At 46.5% G+C, this 19,951-nt stretch overlaps 1 protein-coding gene across 16 annotated transcripts in view; it reads left to right on the top strand.

Annotated features, from left to right (window-relative positions):
* Positions 1 to 17,771, top strand: part of PTPRT (protein tyrosine phosphatase receptor type T) — a 1,082,577-nt gene extending 1,064,806 nt beyond the window's left edge. For all 16 annotated transcript variants that reach the window (XM_058685649.1, XM_058685643.1, XM_058685647.1 and 13 more), the window contains 4 exons: positions 4,878 to 5,003; positions 5,867 to 6,030; positions 9,227 to 9,362; positions 10,258 to 17,771. In XM_058685649.1, the coding sequence (XP_058541632.1) occupies positions 4,878 to 5,003; positions 5,867 to 6,030; positions 9,227 to 9,362; positions 10,258 to 10,311 (480 nt within the window). In that variant the 3' untranslated portion in view covers positions 10,312 to 17,771. The remainder of the gene's footprint in view (positions 1 to 4,877; positions 5,004 to 5,866; positions 6,031 to 9,226; positions 9,363 to 10,257) is intronic.
* Positions 17,772 to 19,951: the final 2,180 nt, after the last annotated feature.

Genomic DNA, 19,951 nt, shown 5'->3' with positions numbered 1-19,951 from the left:
AAACAGTATGGAACTTATATAAAAATAGATACACAGATAAATGGAATAGAATAGACTATCCAGAAATAAACCCACAACTATATGGTCTATTGATCTTCAACAAAGCAGGAAAGAATATCCAATGGGAAAAAGTCTCTTTGGCAAATGGTGTTGGGAAAACTGGACAGCAACATGCAGAAGAATGAAACTGGACCACTTTCTTACACCATACACAAAAATAAATTCAAAATGGAGTAAATATCTAAATGTGAGGCAGGAAACCATAAAAATCTTAAGGGAGAACACAAACAACTTATTTGACATCAACTGTAACTTCTTTCTAGATATATCTCCTGAGGCAAGGCAAACAAAAGCAAAAATTAACTATTGGGGCTACATCAAAATAAAAGGCTTCTGCACAGGGAAGGAAACAATCAACAAAACTAAAAGGCAACCAATGGGATTAGAGAAGATACATGCAAATTACATACCCAATAAAGAATTAGTATCCAAAACATGTAAAGAATTTAGGGGCGCCTGGGTGGCGCAGTCGGTTAAGCATCCGACTTCAGCCAGGTCACGATCTCGCGGTCCATGAGTTCGAGCCCCGCGTCAGGCTCTGGGCTGATGGCTCAGAGCCTGGAGCCTGCTTCCGATTCTGTGTCTCCCTCTCTCTCTGACCCTCCCCCGTTCATGCTCTGTCTCTCTCTGTCCCAAAAATAAATTTAAAACGTTGAAAAAAAAATATGTAAAAAAAAAAAAAAGAATTTAGAAAACCCAACCCCCCAAAAACAATAATCCAATTTAAAAATGGGCAGAAGACATGAACAGACATATCTCCAAAGAAGACATCCAGATGGCCAACAGATACATGAAAAGACACTCATTGTCACTTATCATCAGAGAAATACCAACCAAACTACCATGAGCTACACCTCACACCTGTCAGAATGGAAAAAATCAAGAACTCAAGATACAACAGATGTTGCTGAGAATGTGGAGAAAGGAGAACCCTCTTGCACTGTTGGAATACATACTAGTGCAGCCACTGTGGGAAATAGTATGGATTTTCCTCAGAAACTTAAAAATAGAACTGTCTTATGATCCAGCAATCGCTCTACTGGGTATTTACCCAAAAACTATAAAAACACCCATTCAGAAGGATACATGCACCCCTATGTTTACAGCAGCATTATTTGCAGTAGCCAATAATGTTTCCATCGATTGAAGAATGGATAAGCATGTGGTGTGTGTACACACACACATACACACACAATGGAATATTATCCAGCCATAAAAAAGAATGAAATCTTGCCGTTTGCAACAACATGGATGGAGCTACAGAGTATTATGCTAAGTGAAATAAGTCAGAGAAAGACAATTGCCATATGACTTCACTCACATGTGGAATTTAAGAAGAAAAACACACCAGCAAAAGGAAAAAACGAAGAAAGACAAATCAAGAAGCAGACTCTTATCTACAGAGAACAAACTGATGGTCACCAGAGGGCAGAAGGGTGAAGGGATGGTTGAAATAAGTGATGGGGATTAAGGAGTACACTCGTCATAATGAGCACTGGGTGATGGATAGAAGAGCAGAACCACCATACCATACACCTGAAACTCACAGAACACTATGTTAACTAATGCTAATTAAAATAAGAAATTTTTAAATAATAAAATACTAATTGTTAGCTTAAAAAAAAGAAACCATAAGCCTCCCTCCCCAAGAGTTCTGTAAATCACTGGTATTTACGTGCTCACGCTCAGGTTCCTCAGTTCACATATGTGGCCTCTGCTCCATTTCCATGTTTCCCAGGGAGCAAAGTTCAATTCTTCACTGGTTTCTACAAGAAATCCATGTGCATTGAGCACTGTACATGTTATCAATTTACTGAATATTTAGGAGTTTGGGGGGTTACATGAAACAGTGATCCACCTTCCACCCTTTCACTGGCTCTCCTATGCTCCCAAACTTTGTCATCTCCCAGATCCCTTTTAATAACAACCCACAGCTCTCTCTCCTTTGACATGTAGAGCAGTGTCCCCATGCCCAGGATACTGCCCACCCCACTGCTACCCCAAGCTGGCTGATCAGGAATTTTCACAAGGGCAGTCGTATGGCTATTATCCTAAGGAGAAATTTTCATAAAGGATACTAAGTAGAGGGGGAAATAAAACCCTCAGTTTATCCCTCTTGTTTTGAATAACCACCCCCCCCCACACACACACACAGCCTGCTAACTATATAGCTCACATTTATTAAATATTCACTAAATATCCCGTGATAAGTAACACATTATGATTCCCAGCCACTCACAACCCAGAGAAGCTAAAAGATTTGGCCAAGTTTCTCAGCTGGAAGGCATCAGGGCTGGGATTTGAACCCAGAGCACTTCAAGTGGGAGCCCCACTACATTTTGCTACACAGCGTACATAGACCTAAATGGCAGTACGAGTACTGAGGCACCATCCCACCACTTGGACACCAGGACAGCCTTGAGCTAAACAAAAGAGGACATTCTTGTTGGTAGAATCCTTTCCGAGCCCTAAAAGGTCACTGGGAACTGAACACTGGCTTCCTCTCTTCTTTCTCCTGCTTCCCATGGCTGGATTATGTGCGACATACTGGGCTGTGGGGAGACCTGATGATGTTTGGCAGCTCAAACACCACATGTGCCCACACATCACCCAGCTGGATGTCACGGTGCTGCTGTGGTCTCACAAATTAAGGACCTTAAGTGACAGGATGGCTCCGATTTAGGATTAGAAGGACCCTGCAACCTTCCCCAGCCCTCTGGGCATTATGGGAAAGTGACCTGGAAAATCAAATGTAGAGAGGTGTCCCAAAATATAGGAGTCTTGTTTGAGGCACAGTAGAACCTATTAGCTTGAGAAATTGGTCTGGAAATCTTATTAAAAGAGACAAATCATTCCACCTTCTCTCTGGACTGAAAATATTGGGGGTAATAGACTTTCTCTGAAGCCTGGGACCCATGTACCTCATGTCAGGATCACAGCCAACCTCTGGCAAGACTCAATTCAATGCAAGTGATAAAGGTTATTATTTTTTTTAATGGGCAGTTCTGATTAATTCTGATTTCTTTGGCCAGCCACCAACTTATCTCTACTAGTCCCTCATTACTGTGAAGGTTGCAAGCCAGAAGAGCCAATGGCAAAGAGAAATGAAGTTCAAATTATGGATTTGTCATTATTGCACAGCTCAGCAGATAACTGTCCCACCCCCTCCACCACCGCCACACACACACACACACACACACTGAATATGCTCAATTAACCTGCAGTGGGGATGGGAAAGCAAGGCACCATTGCATTGTGAAACCTAGCCTTGCTAGTCTTGGCTATTTAAAGGAAATGATAAAAAGAGTACTTCAAACGTATAGGTTAGCTATTATTATGGTGGTTGTGTTTGCTGGATACTGATAGGTTCCGGAATAATGCAAATCACTGGAATTTAGCAGATGCTTATTCCACGCCTGGCACGGTGCTGAGGGCTTTCTTCACATGTATCATCTCCTTTATCCTTAGAACAACAATGAAGGTCAAGAGTTGGCAAACTTTCTCTATAAAGGACAAAAAAGGAAATATTTGAGGTTTTGAAGTCTATTTTAGGTTATGCAGGGTATTCTCAACTACTCAAATCTGCCATTGTGGCTTGACAACAACCATAGACAATATGTAAATTAGTAATTATGGATGTGTTTCAATAAAACTGTATTTACAAATTCAGCCAACTGGCCAGGTTTAGCCTGTAGGCCATCATTTGAACATGTTATTCCCAATCTGGAGGTCGGGTTCTTTTCTCTCTCCTACATCCTCCTTCCTCCCTGCTCTTCCATTCTGGTTCTAGTTCTGGAGGAAGAATAGAATAAAAGATGTTTTTGCACATGACTGCCCAGGGAGAGTTGGCTGTTCTCTCTCAACAAAAGGGAGAAGGACTGTTTCCATGAAAATCCTGCATCCGTGGTGGCTGTAGGGGGCCATCGGAGTCCCATGGGTCACCTGTCAATCTAGCTCCTTGTCTACAAGCTCGATGTAGGCTGTGGCAGACCCCACTGATGAAAGACTTGATCCCAACCCGCTCTCAGAAGACATGGTGGGTCTTTATGAGCCTCGGGTACATTTTCCAATACCTTGCCAATGGTCTAACAAATGACCTCTTTGTCCACAGTGGAGTGGTCCCCAACAAGCCTGCAGCTGCAATCTTAGCTTCCATCTGAGCCCCAACCATGGGCCTGTAGACCTGGACAGGGTCCATCTCCATGCCCCTTAGAAACTGGGGATTTGAGGAAGCTTTGTGCCTCTCTGAGCCACAATACCCGCCACCTACCTGAATATTCTTTTCCCAACTAAAGTCACGTAACAGCTCCACAGATACCAGGGAATAAATTATCTGTCTCTCCTTGATGGCACTATAAACATAGGGAACAATTTAGGATCTCAGACTAGGGTTTCTCAATCTCTGCTCTATTGATATGTGGGGCCAGATCGCACTCAGGAACAATCATGCACACCGTAGGATGGTTAGCAGCATCCTGGCCTCTATGCACTAAATGCCCATAGCAACCCCCAGGTGTGACCATCAAAAGTGTCTCCAGACACTGCCAAATGTCCCTTAGCTGACAAAACAACTTCTGGCTGAAAGCCACTGTCTGGTTAAAGGGCAACCATTGCATTGCCTTTTGCTCTCAGCTGTAGGTTCTAACTCAATTCCAGAAAAATAGGAAAGATCACAGGCAGGATCACCATTTCCCACCTAATACTCTAATACTTCTAGCCAGTGTTTCCTGAAGGCAATAAGAAAGGCTTGGTGGTAAATGAGATCAGCCCCCCCCACCCCTCCTTGACCTCTCCCTCTGATCTCTCCCTTGCCCCAGCTCTGTATGCAGTACTGGCCTGAGAAGACCTCTGGATGCTATGGGCCCATCCAGGTGGAGTTCGTGTCTGCAGACATCGATGAGGACATCATCCACAGAATATTCCGCATCTGTAACATGGCTCGGGTAAGTGGATGTCCACTATCACTTCCTGTGCTGCTCCCCCACCCCAAAACAGATGAGGGCTAGTGGGAGAAGATGACACACACCAGCCAGGAGTCTGTGCTGTACTCTCCTGATAATCCCAACTTTGGGGAAGCAGTGCCTCTGCCGATTCCGGCTCCAGACCCAACCATGGCTCCAGCACTCAGACATGCATGGGGAGACACCCAGCCTGCCATCTGCCTGTTTCCAACACACTTGCTGCCGTGTAGTCAAAACTTCTCAGGAATTAGTGCTTCCCCGCTGTGTCACACTATGTTGGCATGAGTTGATGCAGCCTTTGATTGGATCCAGTAGGCTTTGGGCTAGACCTGAAGAACACCAAGGTGAAAAATAATTAGTTGCTTCCATGGGGAAATTCACTGGCTAGGTAGAGAAGTATTGGGTGGGAAGGGCAGATCAGTAGTCTATGAAATGGATAATGAAGACTTTGGTCTTTACTGGGGCCCTGGGGTGAACAGAACTGTGTCTCTTCCTCAGTTCACTGTCCAGTGGGAACATGAGATATGTCCTGGCACGTGAACCTCAGGGAGAGAGACAAATTCTGCCCAGTGGGGTGAGTCAGGGAAGGCTTTTCCTATAGAAAGGGACATTTGAATTGGGTTTTGGAAACTGAGTAGTTTTGCAGGTAGAGGGGCATGCAGGGAAGTCATGGCAGGAGAATTAGTGTGCACAAAGGTGTAAGGATGAGAATGGGGAGAGACAGACTGTGATGACATGGCATACAGCCCATTTAGTCTGTCTTCCACTGCAATGCTGCAGCCCCCAGGGTAACTGAAGGGTCTGCATCCCCAGAAGCACAGCCCTAACAGCTTCTCCGCTTTCAGCCTCAGGATGGGTACCGCATAGTCCAGCACCTCCAGTACATTGGCTGGCCCGCCTACCGTGACACGCCCCCCTCCAAGCGCTCTCTGCTCAAAGTGGTCCGCCGGCTAGAGAAGTGGCAAGAGCAGTATGATGGGAGGGAGGGCCGCACCGTGGTCCACTGCCTGTGAGTACCGTGGTGGGGCCTCTGGGCAGCAGGGTGGTGGTGACAGGGCGTCTATCCTTGAGGATGCCACTGCCCACAAACACCAGCCACAGGCACGCCTGGCCATACCACCTCTCAACATCTCTCAAAGGCCAAGGGGCAGGTGTTCAAGGAAATATAACCTTTCATGGACTGGGGTTGCCAGTTTGTTGTCGTGAATTAAGATTATGTGACACGTCATTGATACAGAACCTGGTAAACTTTCATAGACATAGGGAGTGGGCAGTCCACTCCATATCACTCTTTTTTAATTTTTTAATGTTTATTTATTATTGAGAGACAGAGACAGAGAGAGACAGCATGAGCATGGGAGGGACAGAGAGAGGAGGAGACACAGAATCTGAAGCAGGCTCCAGGCTCTGAGCTGTCAGCACAGAGCCCGATGTAGGGCTCCAACTCACAAACCGCGAGATCATGACCTGAGTTGAAGTCGGACACTGACTGAGCCACCCAGGTGCCCATCCATATCACTCTTAATGGGGAGAGAAGTCCCAATCCCCAACAAGAGGCATGATGTGTCCTCTTAGTCACTAGAAAGCTAGGACAGAGTGGGTTCCACTGACTAGATCCTCCAATTATTTCCTAAAGGAGGAAAAGAAGAAAGGGCATGTGTTGATTGAGTTTGATGCCAGATATTTTAAATGAATTTTAAAATTAAAATACCATCTACAAGGTAGATATTACCATGCTATAGTGAAAAACTGAGGCACAGAAGGGGTGAGAGATTGGGTAGTTAAGTGAGGAGCTTTGATCTGAATCCACCGACATGCAAGTCAATATGCTGTTAACCCACACTGCCTCTGAGTAAACCAAAGGACTCATCAGCCATGTCCTCCTTCAGGGGCATCTCTTGCTATGGGCATACTGGGAACACAGGGACACAGAGAGCCTGAAGGGAAGGCAATGCCCCTGAGGGGTTGATCGATGGGTGTGAAGGGCCCTGGAAACACTGTTTCCCATGGCACAGTGGGCTCACAGCTGTGCTGATATGTCCATTACTGGGATACACTGTAACCTTTACCACCTATCTCAGAATGGGCAAAGCTGGGGCACAGTTTCCCAAATAGACCTTGATGTCATAATGCCAGGTGGAGGTCAGGACCCTTAGGGGACTGTGGCTGACAGGCTGTCATCAAGAAAGTTAGTTAACTGAGTGAGCTTCAGTTACCTCATCTGCCCAGTGCATATGTTAAAATAGGTCATCTTAAGACCCTATCGTGCTTTGTCATTAAATATTTAGAGAACAAACACAAGTTATCTTCCAACATACAGATTCATGACATCATGGTAGCAAATATGCAAATATTATAAAGACAGTTACTTCAGAGCCTGTGTTGGAGTCTACCCTAAGAATATAGAGGGACCTCCGAGAAGGATTCTGCAAAGATCTCGGACCCAGAGCACCTCTGTAGCTGTAACAGCCATGTGTGGAACATATGACTGGCAACTATTCCCTTTGCTGCTCAGAACGTGGAGGGTTGGGGGAAAGTGACTGAGAGGACTCAACTCTCTTAAAATGTGTCAGAGGAGATGGGAGCGAGCTCTTCCCTTTTTAGAGTAAATATGTCTGGAGCCCATTGAAAACACCTTACTGACTTCAGAATCAAGTTCAGTCTTTTCAAAACCAGCTATTGTTCATTGTTCCCCTCTTTCAAATAGGTGGTGTATGCACATGTCAGGAAAACCAGACACACAGACACACAAACACACACACACACACACAACACACGACTTAAGGCCACCACCTATAACAATCCTTTTTTTCTCAAAGGATGCAAATCACAAACTGGGGTTCAGGAAGATGCTGTGAGGTGTCAGTGTCATGTTGATGGGTGACATCAGCCAAACCAAGCTAGTTCTACCCACATCCCAGAAACTGGCAGCTGGTTCCCTGCCAATTCACCCTTGCCCCTTCCACATTCCTCTCACACACTCAGGTGGTCTCACCTTTAGCACAGAGTCATTACCATCACATCAGAGTCTCACTCCATCAGACCCTTGGATTCCTGTGCCCACTTACCTCTTTCTCTTGGACTCTGTTGTTCTTGCTTCAGAAAGTACTGAACACTCCCTCTAGGGGAATCCCTTCCTACTCTTTGCCATGTGATTTTTTTCAGCCTGCTTTTTTGCAGGAGTACCTTTTTATCCATATCGCCCCTAGCCAAGGTGACCAGCAGTTTGAACTGAAGGAAAGCATAGGCATGTCCTCCTATCAACAGGGACCTTGGCATCCTTGGAGGCCAGAGATACCAAAGAGACATCAAAATGCAATGGCCAGTGAATGGAGGGCAACTGTCTGTACTTGAAACATCTGCTCATTGGGTGTCCTATACATAAAACATCTGGGAAATCAAGTGCCTTAGTTTCCATCCAGATGTTCTTTAGACACAGGCCATTACATGAAATCATTAGTTGCTCTTGGCAACGTGCCCAGGATTTCTGAATCAGGTAGTTTCCTAAAGGGACTTTCTGTAAATAGTTGGAGGGGCATTTTCATGAACATGAATTATGGAGCACCAGAAAGGAGGGACAGAGAGATGACCCTGCTGGGAGCCCTCTAGCTCGACTCTCCAGATCGACAGGGTCTTGCTTCAACCAGGATGTCCAGAGACCTATCATCTCAAAATAGAGCATTTCAGACCCACCCAGCCCCACCCCTAAACCTAGACTGGCTGACCTGAAGCTAACAGTGATGTCTCTGGAGTTTCTATCCTTAGTGGAGGGGAAGAACTAGGATTAAAACCACCTGGAACCTTCCCCTGTGTTCACTGGATGTGTAGGTGGACCCAGATCCTCCTTTTGAACAAGGATACAGGCACCACATCTACAGAGACACACTGTCTGTCACACTGTTTGGGTCAGTGTACCATGTATGACTTTCACATGCTCATAGAACCAAAGAAACATCCAGCTAATTGAATTCTCAAAGAGCATCTAGTCCAGCCCCTCCATTATATGAACAGGGAACAGCTCGTTCAAGGTCAAACAAAGCAGGCTCATGGCACCAGTAGGACTGACACCGCTAAGGCTTTCACCATAGCCAGACCTTGCATTTGCTGGGGCAGCCACTCCCCCACTACTGCTGATGTGGCTTTAGGATGAACAGGTGCTGGGAGGGTGCCCAGGAATATAGCTCACCTCTTCACTCTGTGTGTAGAAATGGGGGCGGCCGCAGCGGAACCTTCTGTGCCATCTGCAGCGTGTGTGAGATGATCCAGCAGCAAAACATCATTGACGTGTTCCACATTGTGAAAACACTACGTAACAACAAGTCCAACATGGTGGAGACCCTGGTGAGTGTCCCAAGAACCTTCTTCCACAGTCTGGGGGCTGGCCCTAATTCCCCTGACCTGGAGAAAATAGCATCAGAGAGTAAAAACACCCAACAGCAGGGCGCTTAGTGAGCCCTTACAGTCTACACCCTTTGCACAGTTATCTGCTCTGCTCGCATCCCTTGCAACCACACAAACTTCCTTCTCCTGCAGGGCAGTCCAAATATTAATCCTGACACACTAATCCTCATATCGCTAATTCAGGCTTAGGGGAAGGGATTCTGGATTAGTGGAGTGTGAATTATATTTTCAATTCAGTCCAGTCCTATTCTAATTGACCTATGTGAATTGCACGGTGTAAGCACAGGGCTTGGACACTGTGGAGAAAGCGATGGAAAGTACGTGAGCAGGCAGACCCCAGATCATAAGGCCTGGTGCAGTGATGGGAACAGACCATACACAGGGAACTTTGATAGAAGAGTCTTAACCTAATCAAAGCACGGTCCTACTTAGATTCTCATCCATAGACCAGCAGTGTCAGCATCATCTAGGCACTTGTTAGAAACACAGAATCTAAAGCCACTCCAGATTTACCCAGAGTTTGCATTTTAGAAAGATTCTTGGGTGCTTCATATGCATCTTTCAGTCTGAGAAGCACTAGTGTCCAAAACAGGGAAAAAGAAGAGAATGATCCCGTTGGGCATCTGGGAAAGCGTGGGTGTGAACAGGCCCGGGGCACAACTTGGGGGGATGTCCAGATACAGATAATTACATGGATAATTTTGAGTCAACTGTTAGTATGGATGTAGATAAAGTGTCTTCCAAAATCTGTGTCTCTAACCTAAATCCATTTCTCCTTTCCTTTTTTTCCCTTCTCTTGCCTCCTCTGCTTCCTCTTTGCCTCTCCCCCTCTCAGGAACAGTATAAATTTGTATACGAGGTGGCACTGGAATATTTAAGCTCCTTTTAGCCCAATGGGATGGGGAATCTGCCGGAGCCCAGAGGCTGCTGCAGCCAAGCCCCCTTTTCTGTGAATGGCAGTGACTGGGCTCAGGGGCTAAGAGGCGGCCCCCTGCCCAACTCCAAGGAGAAGACTGGTGGTCCGTGTTCCGTGGTGGGCCCTGCACCTTCTGAGGGTCTCCTGTAGCTGTGGGGATGCTGCTCTGAAAGGCCCAGACTTCCCTTCCACACCCAACCAGCCACAGCCATGGGCCCATGCACACGTGCACCCATGACGAGGCCCTGGATTTTTTTGGTTCCCAGACCTCTTGCTTTTGTTCGAGTTTGTGAATCTCATGGCAAGCTGACTGTGTGAGCATTGGGGAGTGACAGCCTCAGCAGCACCTCCCTGCCTCACTTTTCCTTGAGAGTAGAGGAGATATCTGTTCTACTCCTCCATGCTGTCATGGAAATGATGGGGTTCTTGGAGGAGGGGGGGGCCTGCTCTGCTGCCTGCTGTAGGCTCCTTCAGGGATCTCTGGCATTGGACACCTGCCGGTCTGGATCAGTGTGACCTCGGGATGCTCCTGAGACCACAGCAGAGGTCCCCATTCTCAAACATAACCTGCATGGGGCTTGGCCCGATACCATTTTGAACCCCTCCCCCAGCCTAGGCCTTGACCTGTTGTTCACTGGCCAGTCCGCTGTGTCCACGCCCTTTGATAAAGGTTCTTTTTGCTTTTTTTGTAATCAGTGGGAGGGAGAGTGTGGAATGTTGCTGCTCTTCCATGTCTTTGTGAAAAGGAACCATCTCTTGGGGGGCAGGGCTGACCTTGTGTCTCTTGGGTGGTGGCCTCCTTTAGGAGAGAGAGAAGAGTTGGTTATTTTCTGAAGTGTATAGGGAAAAAACTTTATTTGGGCATGTAAAATCTTAGTCTCTTATGTCAAAATAAAAGGGGGAGAGAAGTTTGGGTGTGTAACTATAAGACAAATCTCTTGGGCCTGTAATCTTTCCTGGCAATGTCCTTAAAAGATCCCACCCTAGGTCAGCGATGCCATTGAGCAAGGGCGACAGGCTAGTCTGAAGATGGTCCCTTCAGATGGGGCAGATGATACTAGCTTTGTGCATAATCTTGGATCCCCAAATTTGAATTCCTTCCTAGAGAAATCCCTAGCTGACATCTTGAAAAAGGTCATCATGGGCCCAGTTATGCTTTAGTTTAAAATAGGCCAAGGAGATCATACCAGGGATCTAGGATCTTATTGAAAGTAAAGTATGGGTGACCCAGTGACAGGGAAGCAATATTTGCTAAGCATCTACTGTACATCGGGCTTGGCACATTCCTTATGACATCTCACGCAGTCCTAGAACCCCCATGAGAGAACTACTAGCCTGTCATCTCTACTTTACAATTGAGGAAACTGAGGCATCTTCCTCACTGATGAAATCCTGGGTTCCAGAAAGGCAGATATTGGTGATAAGACCCGTTTGTACTGTTTCCTTCATCTTTCTCAGCAAAGCACTTATTTTATGGAGGGAAAATAAGGCCAGAAACTTCTGAGCAGAGAACTCCACAATGGAGTTCTTTCTTTCTGATGCGAGTTCTTCTGGGAAGCCCAGTAGTTCAGATATATTTTAGTAAGTCATTCCCAGCTCCCCAGGAAAGCTAGTCCCATCTGATTTCTTGGCCAATGAAAACAGTTGCCTGTTTCCTCAGGCTGTGAGGTCTGCAAGCCAGGGACATGCTCTACTTTGGTCTCTACTAGGTGTTGAGGCACAGTATTTGGCAGCCTCAGGGCAGCCTGGGATCTAGGAAGCTCCATGTGGAGGCTGGTCTGGCCCCAGACAGGAGATAAGGAGCACAGAATTCAATAAGGCACAGTTTTTCTCCCCAAGAGTTCCCTGTATACTGGGGAGCTTGAACCCCAGTACAGGAGTGGTGCAGCATACGAGCATCATATGAAACTGGGAGCAAGAGACCCTCTGCCTGCCTACGACTTCCTAGAGGAAGTAGCGCCCATTCAAGCTGAGTCTCAACAGGTAGAAAAAAGAGGAAAAGGAAATCAGTCCAAGGGATCAAGATGTATAGTGGCAAAGAGGTGTGAAAACTCCTTGGGATGGGAGGCAGGCAGGTGAGAGGTCAGCCCAGCTGGAGCAAAGCACGACAGGAGGGGCAGCAGGAGATGAGCCAGGGTCAGGGAGAAGAGTGTTCCACCAAAAGCACAGACTTACCCCTACGGGCAACAGAGACCGAGGAGAGCATCTGAGTGATGTGCTCAGCTCAGTGTTAGAGAAGACTCCCTCTGGGGCCAGTGAGGCTGCCTCCTTTCCTTTCATCAGACACTGTGAAAACATTCCCTTAAGCGTGTGCTTTTTACTATCACATCTATTTGTCTGTCTGCTCATTATTTTGTTGCTGGAACAAAATATGCAGTGGATCATGAGACTCCACTCTTGTGAGAAACTCAGGGTCTCTGCTCTACCGTGGAGCAGGGTGACCACTGCAGGCCCATGAGGATGGGACATGAAAGGAGCCCACAGAAACTGTTCCCATTGGCGTGGGCTCTGGAGCTGTCTGGAAGTCCAGGGACACCAGACATGATCACAGAAGGGCTGTCACTTTGCAGGTTCAAAAGGAAACATCTCAAAGGGAAGGAAGGCAAAGGAGCCCCCCAGTGAACTCACTCTTCTCCTTTGATGGGTCCTTTCCCCGGTGTACTTGAGCAGGTCCCCAGGCCCCAGCTCCCACTGGTTGTGCTGGCTTCCCCTGGCTCCAGTCCACTGCTCCTGCCAGCCCTCACACAGCCTTCAAGGAGCCTGTAGCAGAGAAAATCAAATGCTCTTTGCCCAGACCCTGGCTCATCCATGCAGAATGGGGGAGGGGGGCTATCCAACACAAATCCTAGGATTTATTTTGCTCTGGAAGGGGTGAAAGAGCTGGCAGATAAAAATGACACTGGCTTCTATCATTTCAAATGGTAGGAATTTAAATTTTGACTTTAGGGATAAGGGAAGTTGTAAAAACTCAGGCCATGGTGGGGTAATCGACCCAACAAGGCCCAGCGATGTTTCCCCCAGTTCAGCGCCCCCCTTTCCTCAAAATGCAGCTACTCTCCAAAGAAGGCATGGCAGTGAACAGGTCTTAGGCCAGTTTACAGAGGAAGAAATTAAGGCTCATGATGGGAATATCTTCCCTAAGATTGCACATGGCATGCATGTAGCAGGGCATGATGGATGGGATGGGGGCACTAATGCCCTGGAATTTGGACTTCATCCATTCCCTGGGAAATAAGAGAAAACACCACCTCCCCCAAGGTATCTTCCCACCCCACTCCACTTAGAGGATGGGCTACCTTTTACAATTCAGAGGAAAACCGTATCAGTAGTATCAATCTCTGGGTTTCCACATCAAAAACTAGCCTCTCGTCTCTGGGGAGCCAAGGGAAGTGCCCCCAAGTAGTACAGAGCCTCAGGGCCACCTCCTAGGTATGGACCCTGTTTGGAGATGTGCAGAAGAAGCTAGGAACTCTCCCCAAGGTACATGCATTTGTGGCTTAGATGGCTTTAGGCAGTATCTTAGCTATGCCTCAACATTGTGTCCTTTCGCCCTTTCTGAGCCTCTAGATGACCACAGCAGGCCTCCCTTTGTGGGAACAGAGGGATCAGATTGCTTTTAGTGCTGGCTTTCTCTTTGGGTGCGGCCTGAGCAGTGGCCTGCCAACTGTGAGCCTTCACATGGAACCAGAAGACCGTGTGCTGGGGACTCTTAACAAGTGAGCTCACTGAATTCTCCCAACATCCCTAAGATGTGTTTGCAACTGTCACCATCTTACAGATGAGGAAACTGAGGCTCAAAGAGGAGAAATCACTTGTCCACAGTTCCCCAGTTAGTGAACAGGGGGGATCCAGGAATTAAACTGATTCTTCTGACTTCAAAGACAATATTTTTCCTCCATTGTGTCTCAGGTTTTCCCACGGGTCTACCCATAATAGCAAAGCCTGGGGTGGAACAGATAACCCAATGGATCTTGTAAAGCCCAAATCAGACAAGCTTAAAATTCCTCCACAGTTTCTTGTTTTACTTTAACAATTCATGCGATACTTGCCTTCTACTTTATTTTGCCTGATTTAATAGGACTGTATTTTTTAAATGATGTGCCCTGGTCCTTCATGTGGCTTTGGTCCCCTCAACTCCCTATGACAGACCCTAGGGAATCATATCCCAGTCTGAGAGGCACCATGTCTGGCCATGCTGCTTCCTTCCTCCTGAGGCCAATTCCAGACTCAGGCTCAAGACCAGCTCAGCTTCCCCAGGCAGATCCTTTGGTGTGGGGGTACCGTGACCTCACTGTTCATGGGTTGATCTCAACTCATTTCTTCCAGTTAGATGCTGGAAAGAACCCACTGGTATATCCTAGAATGATGAGGATGTGTCCATCTGGCATAGTGAAGGGTGAGCCCATAATACTGTAAAGGGAAAGGATAAGATGCACACAGGCTTTCTCAGCAGATTCCTGAAGGCTGAGACTTGGAGAAGGTGTGATGTACTCTGTCCAGGTCGAGTCACATGGTTGCTAATGTGGGCAAATCTAAGGACATGCTTCACATGAGGGGCTGGGGGTCTGGAAGGCTTCTTACTTTACTTCAATCACACATACTTGGCTCCTGCCACATGCCAGGGCCCTGGAAGGGGTGCTGCCAGGAACAACAGGTTATTATGGGACAGTTCATCCCGTGGTGAGGTATTGGGGTGGCAGTGGAAAGAGCTTAGTCTTTGGTTCAAATCACATCCTGACCATTTCTTAGCTGTAGAATGTTAGGCCAACAAATTAATGGGAAAAGATGTGAAAAGAGGAGCCTCGGCCAAGGTAGAAGGCACAGATTTGGAGAGCTTTGGGCAGGAAAACAGGAAGGCAAGGCCAAGAAGTTGGGACCCAACGGAAACACTCAAGTATGCACATGAACTACAGGGAAAAGTGGTCATTTCTGTGGCCCAGCAGGACAGGGAAGCCTGGCCAGGACCACTGGGAGCAAGGGTGTCACTTTAGAATAAGTTTCACTGTCTCAGAAAAAAGGCTGTAATTCTCCTGTGACCAACCAAATCATGTCTATCCATCATCTGCTCGCTGTTGCTAAACCAGCTCCTAATCTGTGTCCTCACCAGGGTCCACATTTCCTCAGCTCTGGCATGAATCCTGCTGTGTGCATACAGGTGTCAGTCTACTTAGGCTGCTCAGACAGCAGAAGGGTAGCCCAGGGAAGGATAGCCATGCAGGCACCATGTCATATCAGCAGGAGTAACTGTCCAACCCCGACCCAGAGACACTGAAGGAGATGATAATTCCCCTCCACCTCACTGCCTTAGAAAAGAATGAAGAAAGCCACCTTCCTTTTGCCTTCATCTGGTCACTGCTGGGATAGACAGGCCATCAGCACCCAGCTAAATCAGGAGGAATGCTGTGGGAAATGTGAACAAGCCCAGGAGTAAGAGGAACAGGGTGCTAACAGATTGTTCTGGGCCAGATCTCTGGGGTAATTAGCACCCACAATGGTAGACCCTAGGCTTGGCATCCTAGCTATCTAAGTAAGAGCTTGGGGGTGGTCCATAGGGGCTCATACAAGGAATGTGAGAGGACTCCGGATGAAAGAGGCTATAGGTAAGACCCCTTTGGGGCTGGATCACCATGTAATCTCCTTCTGTATCCAAGAGCTTCTCTGGGTGTTGGGATTTGGACCCTGATTCTTGGTTGGCATGTTCAGAGAATGAGCATCTGAGGGCAGTAGAGCATTAGACAGGAAGGTATTGGTGTGAAAGCCTGGAGCTCAGGGTAATTAATGTAATTCATGGTTCCTTGGTGAGTCGAATTCTTAGATTTGGGGGAGGAAAGGGAATGTGAAGTAACCTGCCAGCAGTGCAAAACTGGGTAAGCACACTTCAGTGCATTTGAGCTTGTGAAAACAAATCCGTAGGCCTCCTGTGAGATGGTCTCACAAACTCACCATACCCCCACCTCTCCCATGGAAGATTAACGATTGAAGATGTTCCTTGGGTCAAAGCACCAGGGCAGTCCAGAGGCTCTGAGAACCAAGTAGTGCCATCCCAGGTCAAATCAGACTTCCAAAGGGTCAGGCAGAATGCTAGTGCCCATATGCTCCATAGGTCTGTAGATCATTGGACAAATTCAAGCATGGTTCTGTAGTCCCAGGTCACTCCTGTGAGTGAAACTAGGACCACTAGGTAAAGTTTGATGACTGTAAGGAAGAATTTGCTATATGCCAGAGAGGATAAGCTGCCCATATGAGCAGTGGTCCTGCAGAGCCAGACATCTCTTTAAAGGGAAGAAAGAGAATTGCTGAGATGACCTTTAACTTTCTTCCACCCTAGATGAGTGATATTTAATGCAGGTGGGACCATATTTGAACTCCTTCATTCCTGCAGAGCACAAAACCAAAGCTGGGTTTGGTTTGTGCAGGTTGAAGTTCCCTGCTCTCCTGTCCAAGTCTTCCCACCATGCAGGTGAAGATGCTGCTCTGGCCCCATAGCCAGTGCTAATCCAGGCTGGTTATCACCAGAATGTCCAGAGAGAATAGCTGCTTTGCCACAGACCCAATGCCCACCAAGATCTGTGATGAGACCAACCATACTTCAGATCCACTGGCCAACAAAGCCTTCAGTGGTAGCCAGAACTAGTAAAGGTCCAAGCAGGACCCAGAGCAGGGCTTTGCTTACCACACATATGGTCTCCAGAGGTTACTTCTACCCCACTCCCCACTCAAGGCCTGTTGGAGCAGACTGCATAAAGTAAAAGCACAGTGACTCTGTTGGCACATAATTGTAATCATCCCCAGAGCATCCATTTCATTGCCAGGTGGATCCTGGGCTAGCCCAAGTTAATCCAGGCTAACCCATGTTGGCAATCATACTCAGAAGCACTTTTTCCACCCTAAATCAACTAGCCAATAAAAGGCAGAGTTGGGGCTTCTACCATTGCCTTGGCTACTGGACACCATCACAGCCCTCTAAGGGTCATCATGGGGTTCCCACACAACTCGAGGGAGACTGACATTTTCACATCCACTGGGCATATGATATTGCATGAGACCAAAGTCTCCACACTGTTTGCAGCCTCCTCCATGAATCCCAATGACCTGCACTTGTACAGTTTGGGTGTTTGATAGATAAAGCACGTATGAGAAGAGAAAACAAAATAAATCAACTTTTTTAAAAAGCCAGCACTGTGCTGTCAATGTTCTTTTTTTTTTTCCTTTTCCTTTCCAATTCTAGCTTAAAAAACCAGAAGGTAAATAATGTCAGGTCAATGAATATCAGATATATTTTTTGACTGTACATTACAGTGAAGTGTAATCTTTTTACACCCTGCAAGTCCATCTTATTTATTCTTGTAAATGTTCCCTGACAATGTTTGTAATATGGCTGTGTTGAAAATCTATACAATAAAGCTGTGATCCTGAGATTCATGTTTTCCTAAGATATTCGCACTGGTTTCTTCCTGGGGTTGGGTGGGAGTGAGGGGAAGACAAGTGGAAGAAGGAAGATGAGAAAAATCTATGACCTTCTAGGTTTCTTTATGTTCGTTTAATCCTCACATCTATAATGCAGGAAGGGTGTATTATCCCCTCTTTGCAGATGAGAAAGTTGAGGTTCATAAACATTAAGGGATTTTCCATGATTCTACATTGAGCTAGTGAAAGGGTAGAGTCTAAAACAGTCCCCCCCTCCACCCAAGTGTGGTCCATAGAGAACTGGCACCAGAATTACTCAGGAAATTTGTTAACGGACAAACTTTTAAGCCCCTACAGAATCACAGTTTCAAGATCTGCATACTAACAAACTTCCTGGATATAGAAGTTAGCTACTGCCACATAATATACCACCCCAAAACTCAGTGACTTAAACAGTAGTCTTTTCTGGTGGTCAGCTGGGGTCTGACTGATCTAGGCTGGGTCAGCTGGCCCACTCATGGGTTCTATTCCAGGCCAGGCTTGCCTGGGATGCCTTGGCTAGGGCATCTTTGCTCCCTGTAGCTGTTATCCTCCCCACTGGGGACAGCAGGCTAGCCTAGTCATGGTCTTCTTATGGTGATAGGAGCACGACAAAAAACGTCCAGTCACATCAGCTGCTTTGAAACAGGTCTGCAACATCCCATTGGGTAAGACTGGTTCCACGGCATCAAGATGCATAGAAGTCTACTTCTTGACACAGAACCTCCTTTTCAATGTTCTAATAAATGCTGACATTAGGCACTACACCAGTGATGCCAGATGCAGACTTTAACCCTCTCATCTCAGACCCATAGATCATCTACATCAGCTCACCTGAGAAATTTCTAAACATGCACAGTCTAATTCAATTGGTCCAGGATGGGCGCCCAGAATCTGCATGCTTAACAAGGTGCCCAAGGTGATTGTAATACATGCTGGAATTGTGCAAGCACTGTTCTAAATGCTGTTACTATTAGAGAGGGCCAAATCAGACAGGGAGATAAATCAGTTCCCAAACTAGTGTATGAGGCTGCCAGTCTCTTGAGTTGGATGCACAAGCTCTCTCCAGGTAAGCAGAAGAAACAGCTGGAACTAATTATTTGGAGTTTACTGGTTCCCAAGTTTTCTGTACATATCCAGATAGAAGCATGAGCCATAGGGTCAGAACCCAGGGTACACTTGTTCTCATTCAGCTTTAGGAACCCTGGCAGGGTTCTTCAACCTAAGAGACCTATGTTTATGACCCACCAGAACCCACCTGCACTCCCAAAAGCCACAGAGCCTGGAGAACCTATACCTCCCAGCTTGGGTCCTGAGTGGGGAACCTGGTGGCCAGCCAGCTAGTAGTAATCCTTGTCCCTCTGTCCTTGGTCATGTTAATCTCACTTACTCTGCCTGCTATATTTATTCGTTTCCCACAAATGTAATAGTTGACATTGGGAAAAATAAAATTATAAAGAAGGAAAAAATCTCACATATCTCCTAATAACCAAAATACTTTGGGGCATATTGTTTTTCCCCAAAATGGAAATAACTTTTTAAGAGTTATTATAAAAGTAGCATATACTCATTTGAAAGAAGACACAACAGATGAACATAGGGGAAGGGAAGGAAAAATAAGATCAAAACACAGAGGGAGGCAAACCATAAGAGACTCTTAAATACAGACAACAAACTGGGGGGTTGCTGGAGGGGAGGGGAGGGGGGATGGGCTGGATGGGTGATGGGTGTTGGGGAGGGCACTTTTTGGGATGAGCACTGGGTGTCATATGTAAGAGGTCACTGGGTTCTACTGAAGCCATGACAACACTGTATGTTAATAACTTGAATTTAAACTTAGAAAAAAGAAAGAACTCAATACAAAATTGCTTGAGACATAAGGTAAAAGTCACCACTTCTCAAACGCACTTGTTAATATTTTTATGCCATTCCAGACCTTTCTATGCGTATATAAACATATATACATATACATACCTGCTGATAGGCTCCTTACCACTTAACATCATGCTGTGGTCATATTTCTATGGACATATGCTTAGATAGCTATTATCTTTCTTGACACGCTCCCAGTACTTCTGCAACCTGAGGGTAACCTTGTTTATGTCAAGACTCAGGTGCTCTCACAGTGATATCTTTGAACCATACCCCTGTGTGCTCCAAACCTGGA

Source organism: Neofelis nebulosa, chromosome 9, assembly GCF_028018385.1.
Source record: "Neofelis nebulosa isolate mNeoNeb1 chromosome 9, mNeoNeb1.pri, whole genome shotgun sequence".
Taxonomy (NCBI): domain Eukaryota; kingdom Metazoa; phylum Chordata; class Mammalia; order Carnivora; family Felidae; genus Neofelis; species Neofelis nebulosa.
This window is presented reverse-complemented; position numbering and strand designations above follow the sequence as displayed.